Here is a 20,679-nt window from a genome sequence, read left to right on the forward strand (position 1 = left end):
CTATTTAAGGATGATAAGGCTTGAACAAGCATTTTTAGGAAAATGGGTCGTTTAAGACATTGCTCCTCAGAATAGCGTTCTTTAATTAAAAAGTTAAATGAAGACGTCTGCATGAAGCAAATGTATTTACAAGAATCCCACGAAACGTATTTCCGTTAAAAAAAGCCACATGCAGAGGAGGTTACGATTCGCAAAAGAACACATCAACTGTCCTAATGAAAAATGGAGGAACATTTTGTAAACTGATGAAAGTAAAATTGTTCTTTTTCGGTCCAAGGGCCACAGACAGTCTAAGACAACCCCGAAACTCTGAATTCAAACCTCAGTACACAATCAAGACAGTGAAGCATGGTTTTGCAAGTATCATGGTCTGGACATGTCTCTCCTACTATGGTGTTGGGCCGAATTATCGCATACCAGGGATCATAGATCAGTTTGTTAATGTCAAGCTATTTGAAGCGGTTATGTTGCCTTATGCTAAAGAGGACATACCCTTGAAATGGGTGTTGCAACAAGACAATGATCCCAAACACACCAGTAGTCGAGAAACGTCTTGGTTCCAAACCAATAAAATTAATGTTATGGAATGGCCAGCCCAAACCCCAGATCTCAAGCCAATCGAGAACTTGTGCGGTGTTATCAAAAATGCTGTTTGTGAAGCAAAACCAAGAAATGAATTGTAGAATGTTGTTAAGTAATCGTGGAGCGAAATAACAACTGGAGGGGCTACAAGTTGGTGGACCCTATGCCATACGGATGTGAAGCAGTTTTAAAAATGAACTGTGGCCATGACACTGAATGTTAGGATTGTTAAATCCTACTTTTTTGGGGAAAAACAAAATTGTCATGCCTGCATTTTAGTCTTAATTTGGCTATTTTCTTTAAAATGCACTGACCGTGCGACCATATTTACCTTGAACTGCAAGCGTTTTACACCATTTCACTTGTGGTCGAGATTTAACAGAATTATTCAAGGATTATTTAGTTGCTTAAATGGGTAACAAAGCGTGTTAATAATAGGTGTGTGGAGAGTTGGGACTGGCCAATATTATTGATTTACCAAAAACTGAAATCGAGCCTTTTCATAGGACATTTTCCCTGTTCTAATAGAATGAACAAAATTGCAACATGGAAATTGATGAAAATCTGTTTCTTAAATCTTGTTAGTGGAATAAGTCAGGACGTGCCGGGTAGTAAAAACCGATGCAGTGCACTAAATGGTGGCCAGGGGGAGCTTCTGCATCTGGCATTTCAGAGAAAACCATTCTCCCAGCGCGGTCGTCTCGTCCCGCCGGAGCATCATCAGCAGTCGCCCTCCCTCACTTCCTTCCTTCTCCTTCAGTCCCATCCACACTCCTCCATTTGCAGAGTGTGAGTGCTCACACGGAGAAAGGTTGCACGGAGCAAGGGAGCATTCTGCTGCTCGTGAGCAGAGATTGAGTCGGAGGACCAGCGGGAGATATCTGCCTCGCGTACCCGCCAGCGGAAATAACCGTAAACCTGTGGCGAGGAGTACGCCGACCATGGAAGATAGGTCTCCTGTAAGTGTGTCGTGTGAACGCGTGCGTGATTTTCAGCATGCAGATCAGTCACCCGGTTCGTCTTTCTCATGCAAATGCAATTGGCCTTTCGTGTGACCGAGGCGCAGATGCGCTCTTTAATTCAGGTTTTCATTAGAATGCCGCAAATTAGTTCGGCTCCGACAGACCAGCGCATGAGTGCTTGTCTGCATCTCAAGCACACCATACCAATGTGGCAATTATTATCTTCTAGATATGCATGTAAACTTCCAAACTGGGTTACCTTGAGTGATGAATATGGTGGTTCTTCTCTGATGTGGTTGCAACCTGGATGGTCAATATTAATGCATTGGTGTCAGATTGTAGAAGATGTCTGAAGGGTTTGATGACTTTGCTTCGAGACTTGCCTTGCGGAATCCCTGAAGTCACGTCAGTCACGCCACTTCCCTATAACTCTCAAGACCCCGCTCCCCTCGGCCCCGCCCCCGTCATTTTGAATGTGATTTTGAGGACGCGTCCGAAAAAAAGATGTCGCACTTGTCGGTGGAGCCCGAGAAGGGTCAAGCAGATGCTTGTTTTAGCTCACGACTCTCCTCCAACCTCTCCGATTCCCCCAATGTCTGCTTCATCTCCACTCCCCTTTGGGATTTGCTTTCCATCTCTCTAATCTGGTATCTCCATTCCTCTTGTCATCTGCCACTTTTGCTTCATTTTCTTGCATGCTGAGCCAGCAAGATGAACTGGTTGGTTGTAAGAATCCATTCACAGAACTTGTGCAGCAAATGCATACAGCATGTGATTTATACGCCGACCTTCCGCTGCACATACTCCAATTAACACTTCTGTCTGCTCGACAGCCGCTTGATCATGGGGCGTTGAAAAAGTATTGCGTATTCTGCATTTGTTTGCCTTTTAGCAATTCAGATCAGGTGTTTAGTTGTCTTTTAGAGAGTTTCTTCAAAAATTGTACAGCGAAACACCGGTGCCTATGTAACAATACAGATTAGTTAACGTCTGTTGTGATGTACAGCTTGTCAGACTTCAACAATTGTTTTCACAATGGATCTGTAATTCGACATTCGCTTTGTCAATGTGAATAGCTTATGGAAATATTGCTTCCGTTATCGTAATCAGCCATTAGAAGGAGTGGCACATTGACGTTGTTTTGCAACTGTTGAATGTTGTCGCGGCTTTTAATGTTTTTACATTAAATAAAATTGGGTTCAAATGTGTGATATGAAAAAGTTGACTGTAGTTGTTACCTCCTCACGCCATGAGTTTGCTTGCTCGCTGCATCGTCATACGTATTTAATTCAGCTGGTTCATTGCTCAAAGATACAATATAGGATTTTTTTATTCATGTAGTAAACCAAATTGCTTAAAAATGTTCGTATTTCAGTGTGGCTTATTTTGCAAGTTAGACAGCGTGAGTGTGTAAAAGTCTTTCCTGTACTGCCAAGAGTGGCGAAATGCATTGGGAGCAAATGGCAACCAACAAAGAAAAACTTGAGCATGTGTTCCATGCAGATCAAATTCTTAGTGATTCAAGGTCACAAGAAAAATACATAAACTAGAATTTTGTTTTTAATTAGGTAAATCACTTTCAGTTCATTAATAAATTTATTATAAACCTGAATAATAATTGGGTTTCTGAATGCATTTACTGGATCTCGCAAACTCACATTCGTCACCAATAGTCTGGTATTAAAGTGATTATTGCCTACATGTAAACATGGTTAATGTTAATTGGACATGAAAACATGTACCGTATTTTCCGCACTATAAGGCGCACTGGGTTATAGGGCGCACCCCCCAAAAAAATAGTTCTTGGTCCTATAATTTCCATACATAAGGCGCACCGGATTATAAGGCGCTACAATGGGAACATCGACAAAACAGTAAGATAGTTCAGTTAAACTTATTACCCCCTTAACATTCCGAAAGCTTGCAAAGAAGCAAATACGTGTCTCAGACATGTACGGAAACAGTGTCTGTACCATGTCACCAATCACTCAAATGCATCGTTCCTAATATCATTCGGAAGGTTAAAGTCTTGGGATTGAAGAAATGCCAAACATTTCTTAGTTTCCATTTTATTTTTTGCTGGCGACTGTGTGGACAGCAAAGTAAGAATTTTATTGTGCAGGGAAACGGGGTTCTTTACTGTGCATATGTAAATAAACACTTTGAATTGAATTTAGTTTAAAAATAGACTCATCACGAAAACATCAAGATCGTTCTAAAACAAAATACCGGGAAAATATAAAGCCGCATAGCTCACCTAAGTTCTCTTGCAGCCATCACGTTCAATAATGATACCTAACCATGGTCTTCTTACAACCGTGAGTGTAGTAAATCCAGGAGAGTAAAATATTTATAAATACAGAATAGTAAAAAATGTTTTCTCTATGCTGTAGTGCAACCCAACCTGTGATTCACATTCATCTTTTTCGGCCAATTGCAGGCTTTGTTTCGCCCCTTTAGCCTATGCGAGCCTGTAAATGATTAAAAGGATCCGCTCCCTTTACCTCCGAATAACTTTAGCCAATAGTGACTGATTCAAATGATGATTGACACTGCCTTCCACTCTTAGTGAAAATCCCAGCATACACCGCGGACTACTTCGCCTTCGGGGGAAAATCTAGTCGGCAGCTGCTTGCCTTAGTTGCAAGACTTTGCGACTTAATATTGATCCTTATATAAGGCGCACTGTATTATAAGGCGCATGGTCAGCTTTTGAAAAAAATAAAGGCTTTTAGGTGGGCCTTTTAGTGCGGAAAATACGGTAGTTCCCGATTTTCATTTTCCGCTTCATTTTCCCTGATTCCTTGTTTGATATTACATTTGATTCCAGTAATTTTCAAAACAACTTGAATCTTATTTGATGGACATTTAAGTGCCATGATTGGCGTTTCAAAACCAGAGCTTTTTTCTCCCCGGTTCCTAAAACACTTACATTGATTCACTTGGCAGTTTTCTTATACAAATGTGGCTTTATTGGCCATCTAGGAAGCGTGAATGACAAGGACCTGCACCACTACATCATCCTGCGCTTTGAGAAGGGCTTGTTGGACCACGAACTGCAGCAGATCATCCGAGACAACCTCTACCTTCACACCATTCCCTGTGAGTCCCATTTGAATCTTTGGCTTTTTGGGATTTTGCCTCTTAAAGGACCACAGAGTTGTTCTGCTTTCATTACGTCATTTTCCTTTTCTCGGCCAACACTCTTAAGTACGTGGTTTAAGGTCACCCTTGCATTATTTATACTCCTGCAAACTGTTTGAGGTTGTTTGTGAAAAAAATATTGTTAGCTGCTGTAGATACCTGAAATGCTGTTCTGCAACTTTATTTGATATCCAGTTTAATGTAACAATGGTGATTGATTAACCGCTGGAGGCTGGATTTGGACGCAAAGCCCAATTCTTGAATCTCAAGCGTCTGTCTCAAAATAATTCACCGTGTTAGCTGCAGCAAAGAGCTTCCAATTTAGTGTTAGACACGAATGTTTGAATAGAAGGCCTATTGAACTTTTGAGGCAATGAGACCTTTTTAGACTACCGTATTTTCACCACCATAGAGCGCACATAAAAGTCTTGGATTTTCTTCCGATTGTGCAGCGCACCCTTTCGTGCAGGGCGCCCAGTGTGTTATAAGGTGGACCAATTTCGAGGAGCTGTACTGCAGGGAAAGTGTCTCTGACAGTGAAGAAACTGAACCTGGCATGTTTGATGACATTTTTTGCGCAGCTGTTCTGTTCAAAAACACAGGATGAGGACTTCGATGGGTTTGATTGATATCGATTACTGGTAACAATTTGAGTTCCAAACTCTGTTTTGTGACAGCTCTTTTTGAAAAGAAAAAAGTCATAATCCGTGTGTTTTACCATACCTGTGCATTTTGATGATTAAATCATGTTAGTACTTTGTAATCAGTACTTAAATAAACCACAACCAAACTTTGTTTTGCTCCCGCTAAATAGGCACTCATGTATGCTTGTTATGTTGCTGTAAAGCGGACGTAGCAGAGGATACACGTGGCCAATAATCAGGTGCGGCGTATGTTTGTTTTAAATACAGAAATACAACCAGCAACTGAGCCTATGGTCCCTTTGGTCGTGTAAATACGGTACCTCAGCCATATCTATTATGTATATTCTCTTTGTATTCTCATTACATCTTTAAAGGGCTTTGATGCTTGAGGATTATTGGAATGTACAGTCAGAGCCTTAAACCCAGTTCCCCAGTGGTTCGCGCTGCCTTGCACCTCAAATGGAGCGACTGCTTTTTTTAAGTCTGGGAAACAAGACACTTTTTGCAAGCACAGTTTGTTTGGCGGGCAAGCGTTATTTCTTCTGAACCGGCAGATGGAGGCAAGGGCGAATAATAAAGTGCAAGAACAAATTGGATAACATTTTTAGGGAGAGCAGGACAATAAGTAAATGGACTGAACCTAAGAAAGGGTGAATATACCGTAGTGAGTGAGCCACAACGGACCCATATGCTGTAAGCTAAAGGATGTAGGGATGTGAGGCTTTTTTGCGTCATGCTAGAAATTGGGGCCAATTACTCTATGCAATAATGAACAGAATGTTCAACTTGAATGGCCAAAGAGAGTAGATCACCTTGAAAGTGATGTCTGGGTCATTTTAAAGATGAGAGGTCTGCTTAGAATGAAATGACCCAAATACAGTTTAAAACATTGACAGCGTATTACATGCCCATTCGGCAAAAAATGGTTACTCTTATGACCACAGGTACTCGAGTAGTAGTTTTTGTTGATTCTAGGAAATATCAAGTCTTGGACCTCACATGGTTGTGATTGTGGCTTTTTAAAAACTACAGAAATCTTCTATAATCTAAGCATCAGATCTATCAGTATCTCAGAAGCTTTGTTTTCACTCTTTGTCCAATCGTCACAGCTCCGAGGGAAATGAAAAGCGGATTCAAAAAAGGGATTTTAGGTTTAGCCCCAAACTAACCCTCCCCCCCTTTTTGCTTTGCGTGTTGCTCGTATTTTTGCCATTGGAGATTAATAACATACAACAAAGCTTGGAAATCATATCTATCGCCAAGCACAGGGCTTACTCCAGAAAGCAGCCCAACTGTTTGCCTTTGGCAAAATCATCAGGCACCATCATTTTCTATCTTTCTGGAACTACTTGAGTTTTGGAGTTGTGATAAAACGATAACACAAGGCCAGGCTTATCACCAAACTGTTGATGAAACGTTTTAGATAAACCTTGAGGATTGAAGGAGAATAATAAGACAACGATCTGAAGCGCTCATCGCAACAATTTCAACATACAGTGTTGATTCGAAAGTAGAGACATGCTGTAGTGGGTTGGGGGAACTGGAGTTTGCTGACAGGTGCTTCACATACTAATGGAGCAACTTGGACTAAAAGGGAGTGGGGGAGCTTAGGGCTAGTGCCTTAGACAAATTGCCTGGTTGAAATCCAAGCTCAGAGCGTTAATAGCCCAAGCCTTGGTGAATGCGGGCCTACTGTGCGGTAATCCACGTAGCTTTGACAGCAGCAGGGGCTGAAAGTTGGAGGGGTGGTTTGTTCTGAACTTAAACTTCAGCCGTTGAGTGAATTATTGTTGTAGGCTATTTGCCAAAGACTTCCAGTAGGAGTGACCAACGACATAATCGTACGTGGATTCTTGTTCAAGCAATATGACGGTGTGTTGGGATGATAGCTGCTGAATTTAACTCTATCTACCTCTTAATTCAACATTGCAAATAGAAAAGGAAGCAGTTGTCCAAGTCAGGTCTGCGGCTTGGGTTGGGCAATATATTGAAATATTATAAATCAGCATTTTAAAACAAGACAATTCGAAAATCAAGAAAGCAAGACTATGAAATTAAGAGTTTTATTCTAATGATTCAAAGCTGATACTGATTGTTAACTATCCATCCATCTATTATCTGCACCGCTTATCCTAAGCAGGGTAGCAGGGGTGCTGGAGCCCAACCTAGCAATCTTCGGGTAGTGGGCAAGGGACACCCTGAAATGGTTGCTTGCCAGTCGCAGGGCACAGATGGACAGACAACTCACTCGCTCATTCACACCTAGGGACAATTTGGAACGGCCAATTAACCTAATATGCATGTTTTTGGAATGTGGGAGGAAACCGGAAAGCCCGGAGGAAACCGGAAAGCCCGGAGGAAACCCACGCAAGCACGGTGAGAACATGCAAACTCCACACAGGAAGGTTTGATTGCATGACATCAGAACTGTACTGCACACGCGATAACCACTGCGCTGCCGTGATGCCTTATTGTGAACTAAGTTACTAAATAGTCATTCAGGTTGGTTAAATGGGTTATCAGTACAAGTTAAATTGATTCAAAATCAGATATTTTCTTCTATAATCCATCCATCCATCCATTATCTGCACCACTAATCATCAGTAGGGTCACAGGGGTGGCAGTGGGCAGGGGACACCCTGAACTGGTTGCCAGCCAGTTGCAGGGCCCACAGGGACAGACATTTCGCTCGCTCATTCACACCTAGGGACAATTTGGACCTTCCAATTAACCTGACATGCATGTTTTTGGAATGTTGGAGGAAACCGGAGTGCCCGGAGGAAACCCACGTAAGCACGGGGAGAACATACAAACTCCACACAGTAGGTTCAATCTCATGACCTCAGATCTGTGCTGCACACGCGTTAACCACTGGTCCGCCGTGCTGCCCTCTTCTATAATCAATTAAAGTAATTGTTGTTTGGGGTTTGTTTGTTAAAATAGTAAAAAAAAGGGTAACTGACGAAATTAGCCGCAATTTTATTTTTTTGTACATTCTCACAGCCCTATTTGCTATCATCACTTATATGCTCCGTTGGCAAGTCCCCTTTGCAAATGGCACGATCCACTTACTTATTTTCATACTAAGTCCTTTAAAAGAAATTTGGAATAGCGAATATTTTTGACTTAAAATATTATGATGTATTTTTTCAGAGTGAGAGAGTTTTATTATACATTTTAAGACCAAATTCAGCAATTACCGCCACACCCGCTATCTAGACAAAATCAAAGTTTTCAACGAATTTTATTTCATTGTGTGACGTTAGGTGATTTGATAAAATTTAGGAAATAAGAATAATGCCAGAGCATCCCATATCAACAAATACTGTATAATACTTTATTTACACTTGTCTCCCTCCTGCAGTTACTTAAGAAGGTTGAGTTTAATTTTGACTTTCATTTTTTAATAACTAATGGTTTCCAAACAAGGCAACTTTTTGTAAAAATGATACAAAATTCTGCGAAGGAGGATACTGGCGTATTTACCATTGGTGCTGACAGCACTGGGCAGAGAAAAGTGAGAAAGTGCGCTGTGTGCATTGCTCCGCCCACCCCTACTCATCATATTGTTGTGTGTGCTTGGCTGGAGTTTGTGGGTGTTTAAAGTTTATTCTGAAGGTTGTGTCTCAACACTGAACACACATTGTTATTGTCCATATAAAGGATTTTTCAGCTATTTACAGCCAAAATTGGTCTGTTGGTGTGACAACGACTGTAAACTCTAGATGGGACTGTGCCCTTTATATACTATAAACAGCTGATGCTACTGGCATTAATTGTTTTATGCACTCACCAAACTTGACTCTCAGCTAGTCTCTGATACACTGTAGATGAAATTTGCAGGATCAAAATTTTATCTCTGAGCCAAATACTCATGAAACGAGCCATATCTGGCTCGTGAGCCATAGGTTCCCGCCCCCTGGTATATAGGATTGTTTTTGCCGGAATTAATATGCAGATTGCATATGGGAATGAAGTTTCAGCCCTTTTTCAGAAGTCCCGCCCTTACCTTATTTCCCTCTTCCTTGACTGACAACAACTACATATGTTCATTGATTTTATCTTTTTCATCTGGTGCAGGAAACAAATAATTAAAGGCTTAAATGTCAACTCAATATAATATCTCAAGGTTTAATTAGCCCTTTTTCAGTTTTGCTTCCTTTTATTGTCTTTTAAGCAAATAATGCAATAATATTGTAGGGCAAATGAACCAAGCTCAACTACGACTGCCCCATTCTTGTTTTCGTTTTCAAAAGACCTTACCCTTTTCTTTTTAAAGACTCTCCTTCCTTGTGTTTCCTCTGAAAAACTGGGCTACGTACACTGTTGTGTCGACAGGACCACCATTCCACCGTTTACTTTTTCACGACCACCGGCAGAACTGAACATTTGCATTTCACCCCAGTTCAAAGTACCCGAGGCCTTTAGAATTGTTGGAATGACTGAAGAAGAAAGATACCATCTTCGAGAAAGATGATTCCGGCCCCGAAATAAAGGAATCTCGACCAAGATTCCAGCGTCACTCTCTGTTTAAAAATATATTTTGACTACAATTTGCTCTTTTCTTCCTGGACTCGCCAGCCCTTCGTACCAAGCTTGCCTGCATTGCAGTCTTCCACAGGCACATAGGGCTGATGCTGAGAGCATCCCAGAGCTCAAAGAACAACTCAAAAGGCAACTTCTAAGGTGACGATTTTAACTAAACTACATTCTGTTGGTTCCTGGGGAAAGTATTATCGGAGTTTTCTGTACAAAGAAATCCCCCTGAATTGATTATTAGAGCGGGAACTCGTAACTCAACCATTTTACCAGTATATTTTCCACTGTCTCTTGCACTGTCTTTCTCCTGTTTCTTCATTACATGCATTAACAAATCTTTTATTTTACATTACTTTGTCTGGTTCCTTGGTTCCATCTATTTTTCGATTAGTGATTCATATCTGAATTCCAAGGACTCAAAGTGATAACCTAATTTAAAATTGAATTAATTTGTAGCGGGTTTTTGCTCTTTAAGACAAAAGACAAAAATAAACTTCACAGTGAACCATTAGCGACATCAAAAGGCAAATTTGTTAACTGCACTCAAAAAAAAAACATTTTCAATCCTAAATATATTACCATCAAAGACAAAATCCCCTTCAATATGTAACATTTTTAGTGTTGCTGATATCTTGTGTTTAATAATGACGGTGACGTGCAGAGTGTCAGGAAAATGTTAAAGGTCATACTTATTACTTGTTGGACTGAATACAAAATGGACATTGTTGACCACTTAGTTATCCATTTAAGGAATGAGGGCAGTTTGATTGTCGGCTGCAAGGTCATGGTCGCAGGGCTGGAGTTGATTTGATAAGGAGCTAAAAGGGCGGTGTACAGGATAAGAGTGTTAAAGATAGAAGGATAGAAATAACATGGAGAAATTGAAAAACTGCTCTTCACGGCCTGAGACTGGGGGACAACAGTTGATCTGGAAAGACAGCTGGAGATACCACTAGACATCCCTAAATCCAGATTAAGACCTCTGCTTACTGGAAAAGACGATGCTCTGTGAGGAGAGGATAGAGTAATGCCATGAAGGAGCTGGTGGAGATCTGCTGGAGGAACGGGTGGAACACTAGATGAATGCCAGTGGAAGTAAGCTATCAGGGGTTTACCAGCTACTCCCTGAGCAAAGACCACCCAGCACTAGGTATAAATGGAGAGAGCTGTAGAAAGTCCATAGTCAACAACATGCAAGCAATGAAAAAACCCTCCATGTGGTTCTGATTAAAAAAAGGGAGAGCAGTAGTTGTAGTGGGTTTCGCACCACCATACTGGGGTCACTTAGAGGAGTGTGTTTGTTGTAAGACCTAAAACATCCAAAGATGCTAGGACACAACACTGATGATGGTTCTTAGTTTGTGCAGTAGATGTTTTGTTAACTTGGTACTCACAAAAAAACTGTTCCTAGGAAGTTGACATCTTGAATAAGGGGTGTCCTGTCAAATCCCTTATTGGGTAATTAACTAATCGAGGCCTACGTCCTGAGACTCATCCATCTAGTCTTACAGGTGAGAATGTGAGTTAATGGAGGGTTTGATTCTCTCTTGGAGTTTGTTTAGGTTGCCGGGGTAAGCAGTGGCGCAGCACTGACGTTGTGTCCTAATGAGATGGAGCGTATGTTCCATCTGTCCACATACGCGTTATTGGTTTGATCCTCGTCAAGTCTTGCGGCAGAAAGCGAGAAACACACACTTTGCCTTTTGCGCGGCGTCCTCCTACAGTCTGTCTAGTCGGCGGCAGACGTAATCTGACTGCAACGTTTTTTTTTTTCTCTCTGCCCGCCCCCTTCTGTTTGTTTTTGGTAGCTGGATGTCTAATAAAGTAATTAGTGAGGTAATAAAAGGACTAACAACTGACCCCAATACACCTCCCCCTGTTTCTCCTTCATATAAAAATCTTAGAACCCTCTCTAGTAAAGTTATAGGTAAGCCTGACACAACAAAGGGTTATTGGGATCACAAAGACGCCTTTAATCAAAAGCTCAATTCCTGTCATGCATTTAATCTGTCCCCTTTCTCTTGCCTCGCTCATCGGAGGCATGGTGCTGGTTTCCATGGCAACCCTTTCCTCTTTCCGCCTGCGTCAAAGGCTCGGCTGCCAAAACTCACGTCTTTTTTTTCCCCTCCTTTCCCGCATACTCCTCCATGTTAAATGCCGCCCCTCACACCTTTCCGGGATCTTCAGACTTTCAGACTGGAATCGGTCATAGCTGAACCTAATCAAGAGCAACATCCCTGTTAACACTCAGCATCGAGTTGTTTGCTGACCTTTCCAAAATTAACCATCCATGAGTCCATCATCATCGACATCCATGATCAAGAATGTATTTAGTCCCGATCGCACCAATCACAAGAGACGGTAGCCTGCCAGTTAGCTTTAGTCCTGGAGTCAATTTGTATCTTGGGGAAGGTTAATGTCATAATCGCCCTATTTGGAACACCTGTGGCAGCTTGATTGGCGCCAACAGCCCGGACAAGCAACACCCTTCTTACGCCCCCGACTTCAGTTCGAACTTTGTCAGATCGTTGCGAGCTGTTGTGTTTCACTCAGTGAGCGTTCCCGTCCAACTTCGTCCCTGTTAAAACCTGTTTCCTGCCTGATTCCCGTTTTTGGACCCGTTTCCGAACTTGACTACGCCTGTTTTGCCTTTCGCCTGCCTACGACCACTCTTACGAACTTTACATCGCCTCTGATCTCCAGCCCTGGTCAAACGACTTGCCATTCCTGCCTGACTTCTTCCGACACGGAAGTGTCGCTCCCGCCTTGCTCGTTCCTGCTCTCCACCAGTCCTCGGATAAAGCAATCAAGCAAGCCTTACTCTCACCCTCTGTCAATAAAATCTGAGAAACACATGCAATTGAGTCCTGTGTCCGTACTGGTCTGTGACAGAACGATCTGACCAAAAATATGGACTCAGCACACGATTCTCCGAATGGAGACCCAAGTAACGCGGAGCCTCCTTCCGCCTTGCAGCGTTTGCAATGGGCTGAAGGCACACTTAAACAAAACACGAGTACCGTTACCGCCCTGCTTCAACAAGTCCGGACACAACAATAACTGCTAGATCAGCAACAACATCTCCTGCTTCAACAGCAACAACAAGTACTGAGACTATCAGAACAGATGTCAAGACAACTGACGTCATCAGCTCCGCCTTCCGACATTCCGTCCCCGAGCACCCAATCGACGACGCCGGTAATGCCGCTTCCTACCTCTCACGTCATCAGATCGGCAGAACCGCGAGTGGGCGCACCTGAAAAGTTTAGTGGAGACCCGGCATAAGTGCGTGCATTTCTGGTGAACTGTCGTCTAATTTTCAACTTACAACCTGGTAACTTCGCGTCCGAAGTAGCGAAAGTGGCGTTCACCATCAATCATCTGACCGGAAGAGCTCGACTCTGGGGAACCGTCGAGTTCAAGCGTGGTTCAGTGGCATGCTCTTCATTCTTCATTCGATCTCTTGGCCCAGGAGGTCGTAAAGGTGTTTGACACTCGATCTTCAGCTGCCGATGCATCCCGTTCCCTCCTGAACTTCGCCAGGGAAAACGCATAGTCGCCGACTACTCCATAGATTTTCGAACCCTGGCCAGCCTGAGTCACTGGAACGCCGAGGCGCTGGTCGACGCTTACCTCCACTGATTATTTGAAAGACGAGTTGGTGTCCCACGCCCCACGGACTACCCTCGACGAAGCTATCGCTCTAACGACTCGGATCGACCAGCAGGTTCAGGCACGAAGACAGGAGCGGGGCCAGCCGAGACGATTCACCACCAACTCGCCCAAAGAGCCAGGTGGTTTCACAACTGCAAAACCCATGAATTTGATTCCTCACGAAGCCATGGATATGGATCGCACGTCGTTATCTGCGGAGGAACGTCAGCAAAGGTTTTCCGAGGGGCTTTGCCTATACTGTGGCGGCGAGGGACATCGAATTTCATCTTGTCTGTTAAAACGAAGAGCTCGTTGGACGGCAGAGGGATCCGATTGAGCTCAGCCATTATCCCTACCTCCAGAACCCCAAAAACTGTCATCGAGGCGCGGCTCGTGATTTTCGGTATTCCCCAGTTCCTCGGTGCCATGCAACAAAAAGCCGCAATACATATATTATATATATATTATATATATATATATATATATACATATATATATATATACACATATATAAATATATATATATATATATATATATATATATATATATATATATATATATATATATATATATATATATTTTTATATATGTATATATATATACTGGACTGTCTCAGAAAATTAGAATATTGTGATAAAGTTCTTTATTTTCTGTAATGCAATTAAAAAAACAAAAATGTCATACATTCTGGATTCATTACACATCAACTGAACTATTTCAAGCCTTTTATTATTTGAATATTGCTGATTTTGGCTTACAGCTGAAAAAAACTCAAAAATCCTATCTCAAAATATTAGAATACTTCCTCAGACCAAGTAAAAAAAATAATTTTATAACAGCAAAACTAAATCAAACATTTGAAAATGTCCATTGATGCACTCAGTACTTGGTTGGGAATCCTTTTGCACGGATTACTGCATCAATCCGGCGTGGCATGGAGGCAATCAGCCTGTGGCATTGCTGAGGTGTTATTGATGCCCAGGATGCTTCGATAGCGGCCTTCAGCTTATTTGCATTTGTAGGTGTGGTGTCTTTCATCTTCTTCTTAACTATACCCCACAAATTCTCGATGGGGTTCAGGCCAGGGGAATTAGCAGGCCAATCAAGAACAGTGATGCCATGGTCAGTGCACCAGTTATAATAATAATAATAATAATAATAATTTCCTTTGTATTGTCATTCTTTGTAACAATGTACATAGAACGAAATGTCGATACACCTGACCCGTTGTAGCGAGTCGGTGCAGCCGCAGCCAGAGGGCGCCGCCATTGTACCAATTAGGTATGTCTCGGTCGAGGCGCGAACCAGCGACCTCCCAGTCTCAAAGCGGGCACACTACCATCTAGGCTACTGAGCTAGTTACTGGTGGTTTTGGCACTGTGGGCAGGTGCCAGATCATGCTGGAAAATGAAATCCTCATCTCCATAGAGCTTTTCAGCAGATGGAAGCATGTAGTGCTCTAAAATCTCTTGGTACACAGTTGCATTTACTCTGGACTTGATGAAACACAGTGGACCAACACCAGCAGCTGACATGGCTCCCCAAACCATTGCTGACTGTGGAAACTTCACACTGGATTTCAAGCAACTTGGATTTTGCTCTTCTCCAGCCTTTCTCCAGACTCTGGCGCCTTGACTTCCAAATGAAATGCAAAACTTGCTTTTGTCTGAAAAGAGGACTTTGGACCACTCTGCAACTGTCCAGTGCTTCTTCTCCATAGCCCAAGTCAGACGCTTCTTCCGTTGTCTTGAGTTCAGAAGTGGCTTGACCATGGGAATACGGCTATTGTAGCCCATTTCCCGGACACGTCTGTGAACTGTGGCTTTTGATACCTGGACTCCAGCTTCAGCCCACTGTCTTTGAAGCTCCCTCAAATTCTGGAAGCTCTTCTTCACAATTTTGTTAAGGCTGCGGTCATCTCTCTTGGTTGTGCAGCGTTTCCGGCCACATTTTTCCATTCCAACAGACTTTTTGTGGATATGCTTTATACATATATATATATATATATATATATATATATATATATATATACATATATATATATATATATATATACATATATATATATATATATATATACATATATATACATATATATATATATATATATATACATATATACATATATATATACATATATATATATATACATATATATATATATATATATATACATATATATATACATATATATATATATACATTATATATATATATATATATATACATATATATATATATATATATATACATATATATATATATATATATATATATACATATATATATATATATATATATATATACATATATATATATATATATATATATATATACATATATATATATATATATATATATACATATATATATATACATATATATATATACATTATATATACATACATATATATATACATATATATACATACATATATATATACATATATATACATACATATATATATACATTATATATACATACATATATATATACATATATATATATATATATATATACATATATATATATATATACATATATATATATACATATATATACATATATATATATATATATATACATATATATATACATATATATATACATATATATATACATATATATATATATATATATATATATATATATATATATATATATATATATATATATATATATATATATATATATATATATACTGGACTGTCTCAGAAAATTAGAATATTGTGATAAAGTTCTTTATTTTCTGTAATGCAATTAAAAAAACAAAAATGTCATACATTCTGGATTCATTACACATCAACTGAACTATTTCAAGCCTTTTATTATTTGAATATTGCTGAATTTGGCTTACAGCTTAAGAAAACTCAAAAATCCTATCTCAAAATATTAGAATATCATGAAAAAGTATACAAGTAGGCTATTCAACTAATCACCTGAATCATCTAATTAACTCGAAACACCTTGCGAGGGTTTCCTGAGCCTTAAAAACACTCAGCTTGGTTCAGTAAACTAAATCACAAGTATGGGGAAGACTGCTGATCTGTCTGCTGTCCAGAGGACCATCATTGATACCCTCCATCAGGAGGGTAAGACAGAAAAAGAAATTTCTCAAAGAGCAGGCTGTTCACAGAGTGCAGTTTCAAAGCATATCCACAAAAAGTCTGTTGGAAGGGAAAAATGTGGCCAGAAACGCTGCACAACCAAGAGAGATGACCACAGCCTTAACAAAATTGTGAAGAAGAGCCGCTTCCAGAATTTGGGGGAGCTTCAAAGACAGTGGGCTGAAGCTGGAGTCCAGGTATCAAAAGCCACAGTTCACAGACGTGTCCGGGAAATGGGCTACAATAGCCGTATTCCCATGGTCAAGCCACTTCTGAACTCAAGACAACGGAAGAAGCGTCTGACTTGGGCTATGGAGAAGAAGCACTGGACAGTTGCAGAGTGGTCCAAAGTCCTCTTTTCAGACGAAAGCAAGTTTTGCATTTCATTTGGAAGTCAAGGCGCCAGAGTCTGGAGAAAGGCTGGAGAGGAGCAAAATCCAAGTTGCTTGAAATCCAGTGTGAAGTTCCCACAGTCAGCAATGGTTTGGGGAGCCATGTCAGCTGCTGGTGTTGGTCCACTGTGTTTCATCAAGTCCAGAGTAAATGCAACTGTGTACCAAGAGATTTTAGAGCACTACATGCTTCCATCTGCTGAAAAGCTCTATGGAGATGAGGATTTCATTTTCCAGCATGATCTGGCACCAGCCCACAGTGCCAAAACCACCAGTAATTGGTGCACTGACCATGGCATCACTGTCCTTGATTGGCCTGCTAATTCCCCTGACCTGAACCCCATTGAGAATTTGTGGGGTATAGTTAAGAAGAAGATGAAAGACACCAGACCTACAAATGCAAATGAGCTGAAGGCCGCTATCGAAGCATCCTGGGCATCAATAACACCTCAGCAATGCCACAGGCTGATTGCCTCCATGCCACGCCGGATTGATGCAGTTATCCGTGCAAAAGGATTCCCAACCAAGTACTGAGTGTATCAATGGACATTTTCAAATGTTTGATTTAGTTTTGCTGTTATAAAATTATTTTTTTACTTGGTCTAAGGAAGTATTCTAATATTTTGAGATAGGATTTTTGAGTTTTTTTCAGCTGTAAGCCAAAATCAGCAATATTCAAATAATAAAAGGCTTGAAATAGTTCAGTTGATGTGTAATGAATCCAGAATGTATGACATTTTTGTTTTTTTAATTGCATTACAGAAAATAAAGAACTTTATCACAATATTCTAATTTTCTGAGACAGTCCAGTATATATATATATATATATATATATATATATATATATATATATATATACACACATATATATGTATACATATATATATATATACATACATATATACAGATATATATATATGCACTCCGGTTTCCTCCCACATTCCAAAAACATGCATTTCAGGTGAATTGGCCAATCCAAATTGTCCCTAGGTGTGACTGAGCGAGTGAGTTGTCTGTCCCCGTGTGCCCTGCGATTGGCTGGCAACCAGTCCAGGGTGTCCCCTGCCCACTGCCCGATGATTGCTGGGATGGGCTCCAGCATCCCCGCGACCCTACTGAGGATAAGCGGTGCAGCTGATGAGATGAGATGAGATATATATATTATATATATATATATATATATATATATATATACTGTATATATATAACAAACAGCTCCTTGAAAATGAAGACTATACTTGGAAAGGCATTTTGTGTCGTAATTACTCTGCTCCATAAGAAGATCAAGGTCTATTTCCACCATGAGATGACTAAAGTGTCAACCCCATCTATCGTAGCCACTTGTCACAAAAAACTTTTTGTGGTTTTCCCCACCAGTGCCCCTCCTATGATCTCATTGTCTCGCTATCGTTTCCCAATTTTAGAGGTGCAGGGAAGGAATGATCTACACTTGTGGTCTCATTTTCTCCTGGCTAAGCAGTGGCCTTATCTCAGGACAAGTAAATGGAATAGCGAGCCTTTGACAATTAGCTGTAAGAAGTTTTGACTGGTTTTAGTGATTGGAGACATGCATTTAGAACTTTGTCTGTCGACCAATTATCATGCACGCGGATTACCAACACTGATAATTGGGAATTTGAAGGATAACGTTATCTGCATTTTTATTGATAAGGCAGGCCGGATGCAGCCAAGTCTCTCTCTCTGCCTCTGCTACCATTCCTCTCTTCTCCTCCTCCCTCCTTGCTACCCTTCTGTTTGGGTAAGCGACTGGGGGGGAGCTCTGATAACTCCTGTGTACCGACATGCCTGTGATTGTGAATCAAGCCGCTGATACAATTGAGATTTTAAAAAGTATTTAGAAAAGCTTGTGTGTGATTAAGAAGTAGCGTAAAATTGTAGGTAACTTGTTTAATGGAAGCATGTTCAGGTGGAGACTGATATTTTAGCTCTGATTTTAACATTAGTGTGTCAATCAAGCGTGTGTTTGTGACTGAGGGAGAGAGCATTGAAAAGCATGCTAAAGTTGGAGGCTGATTAATAAGCTGTAACAGTAAAATTAGTTTGTCAATTTGGCTCTAAAAGAGGAGTGGCCACACTTCAGTTTGCAAGCTCGGTTGAAGGTTTGATGCACTTTTTGTTTCAGGTTTATTTAAGTCATGTTCGTTGTATTGAGGGCAGCACAGCAGGCCAGTGGTTGGCGCGTGTGCGCACAGTTCTGAGGTCATGAGATCGAACCTTCCTGTGTGGACTTTGCATGGTCTCCCCGTGCTTGCGTGGGTTTCCTCCGGGCACTCCGGTTTTCTCCCACATTCCAAAAAAATGCCTGTCTGGTTAATAGACTGGACCAAATTGTCCCTAGGTGTGAATGAGCGAGTGAGTTGTGTGTCTCTGTGTGTCCTCCGACTGGCTGGCTGGCAACAAGTTCAGGGTGTCCCGTGCCCACTGCCCGAGGACAGCTGGGATGGGTTCCAGCGGTACAAATGATGGATGGATGGATGGTTGTATTGACATTTTTATTTATTTATTGTATTGTATTTTACTTTTAATGTACCTTTATACGAGTTAGTGCTAAGCTAAATTCATTTTCGGCACTGTTTAGTTTTTGGTTTAAGTGAAAGATTAGTCATTTTAGTTGTGTTGCAATAGAAAAAAATTACGACAATTTTTAAGCTTTTACAGCAAATGAATATCAGCTCCAAATATCGGTTATCGGCCTCATCACAATACTAAAAAAAACACACATTGGTCGATCCCTAGTTTTTTTTGGGGGGGGGGGGCGCTAATCTAGGTTACGAACAATTTCAGTTTTAAATGTTTTCTTGTCTTGGTCAGTGTGTACCAAGGTTTACAAAGTATGTTTGGTCTAGGATTAATAGCTGAAAGTGGTAGTTTTAAATGAGTAAACTTTAGACAATTGTCACACAAACAAATTAGATATGCTTTATGTTACGTCAATTTATCATAAATGAGGCCAAGCTCGGTGTGATTTGTCACCCAATCAGTTTCCAAACCTCAATAGAATGCTTAATGACGTTCCATATGTGCCAGTTTGGACTCAAGCCCAGCCATTATGTTCTCCATGGCTGCAACAGCACACCAACTGTTTGGCAAAAACGTTTACCTGGCTCATGCATTGCTGAGGACAAAAAGAGACGCTTGATTTGGTCCACAGAGCACCCTTGGAGAACCAGACTAGTGACGGCTTTAATATTCATGGACGGAGACTGCACTCTTTTAACCAAAAGGGCGTTTTTACCCTGGCCGACAGTCCTCAAGTCTGAAGCCTGCTCATATAATCTTTCTATATTCATATACTCTTCATAAATCGGGATATCATTAGTTACAGGGACCGTAGTAATTACATGAGCTTTCATGTAAGCACCTTAATTGTATTTCCAACCCATATCTCAATTATAATTGGAGGAAGCCTTGCGCGATTATCATTTGTTCATCCATTTTGTCGAAATGAAACTGCTTTTCTGGTGGTTCTCATCCGTGCACAAAAATGATGGCCTTTGTGTTGCATTTTACAGTGAAAAAGCGTGCTAAAATAGCGCGCTCTGTGAATTTGAAGTGCTTGTTCTGATTTATAGGAGAATGGTTTAAAAGAAATAGATCAAACATCATCTGTGGCTGCCTCCCACTTGGCAACT

At 40.8% G+C, this 20,679-nt stretch overlaps 1 protein-coding gene across 1 annotated transcript in view; it reads left to right on the top strand.

Moving 5' to 3' along the window:
• Positions 1-1,217: 1,217 nt before the first annotated feature.
• magi2a (membrane associated guanylate kinase, WW and PDZ domain containing 2a) overlaps positions 1,218-20,679 on the top strand; it is a 156,539-nt gene continuing 137,077 nt past the window's right edge. The window contains exons 1-2 of the mRNA XM_088347546.1: positions 1,218-1,512; positions 4,530-4,646. Of these exons, the coding sequence (XP_088203672.1) occupies positions 1,218-1,512; positions 4,530-4,646 (412 nt within the window). The remainder of the gene's footprint in view (positions 1,513-4,529; positions 4,647-20,679) is intronic.

This window comes from Urocampus carinirostris, chromosome 11 (assembly GCF_059441175.1).
Source record: "Urocampus carinirostris isolate Australia breed hairy pipefish chromosome 11, RoL_Ucar_1.0, whole genome shotgun sequence".
NCBI classification, from domain to species: domain Eukaryota; kingdom Metazoa; phylum Chordata; class Actinopteri; order Syngnathiformes; family Syngnathidae; genus Urocampus; species Urocampus carinirostris.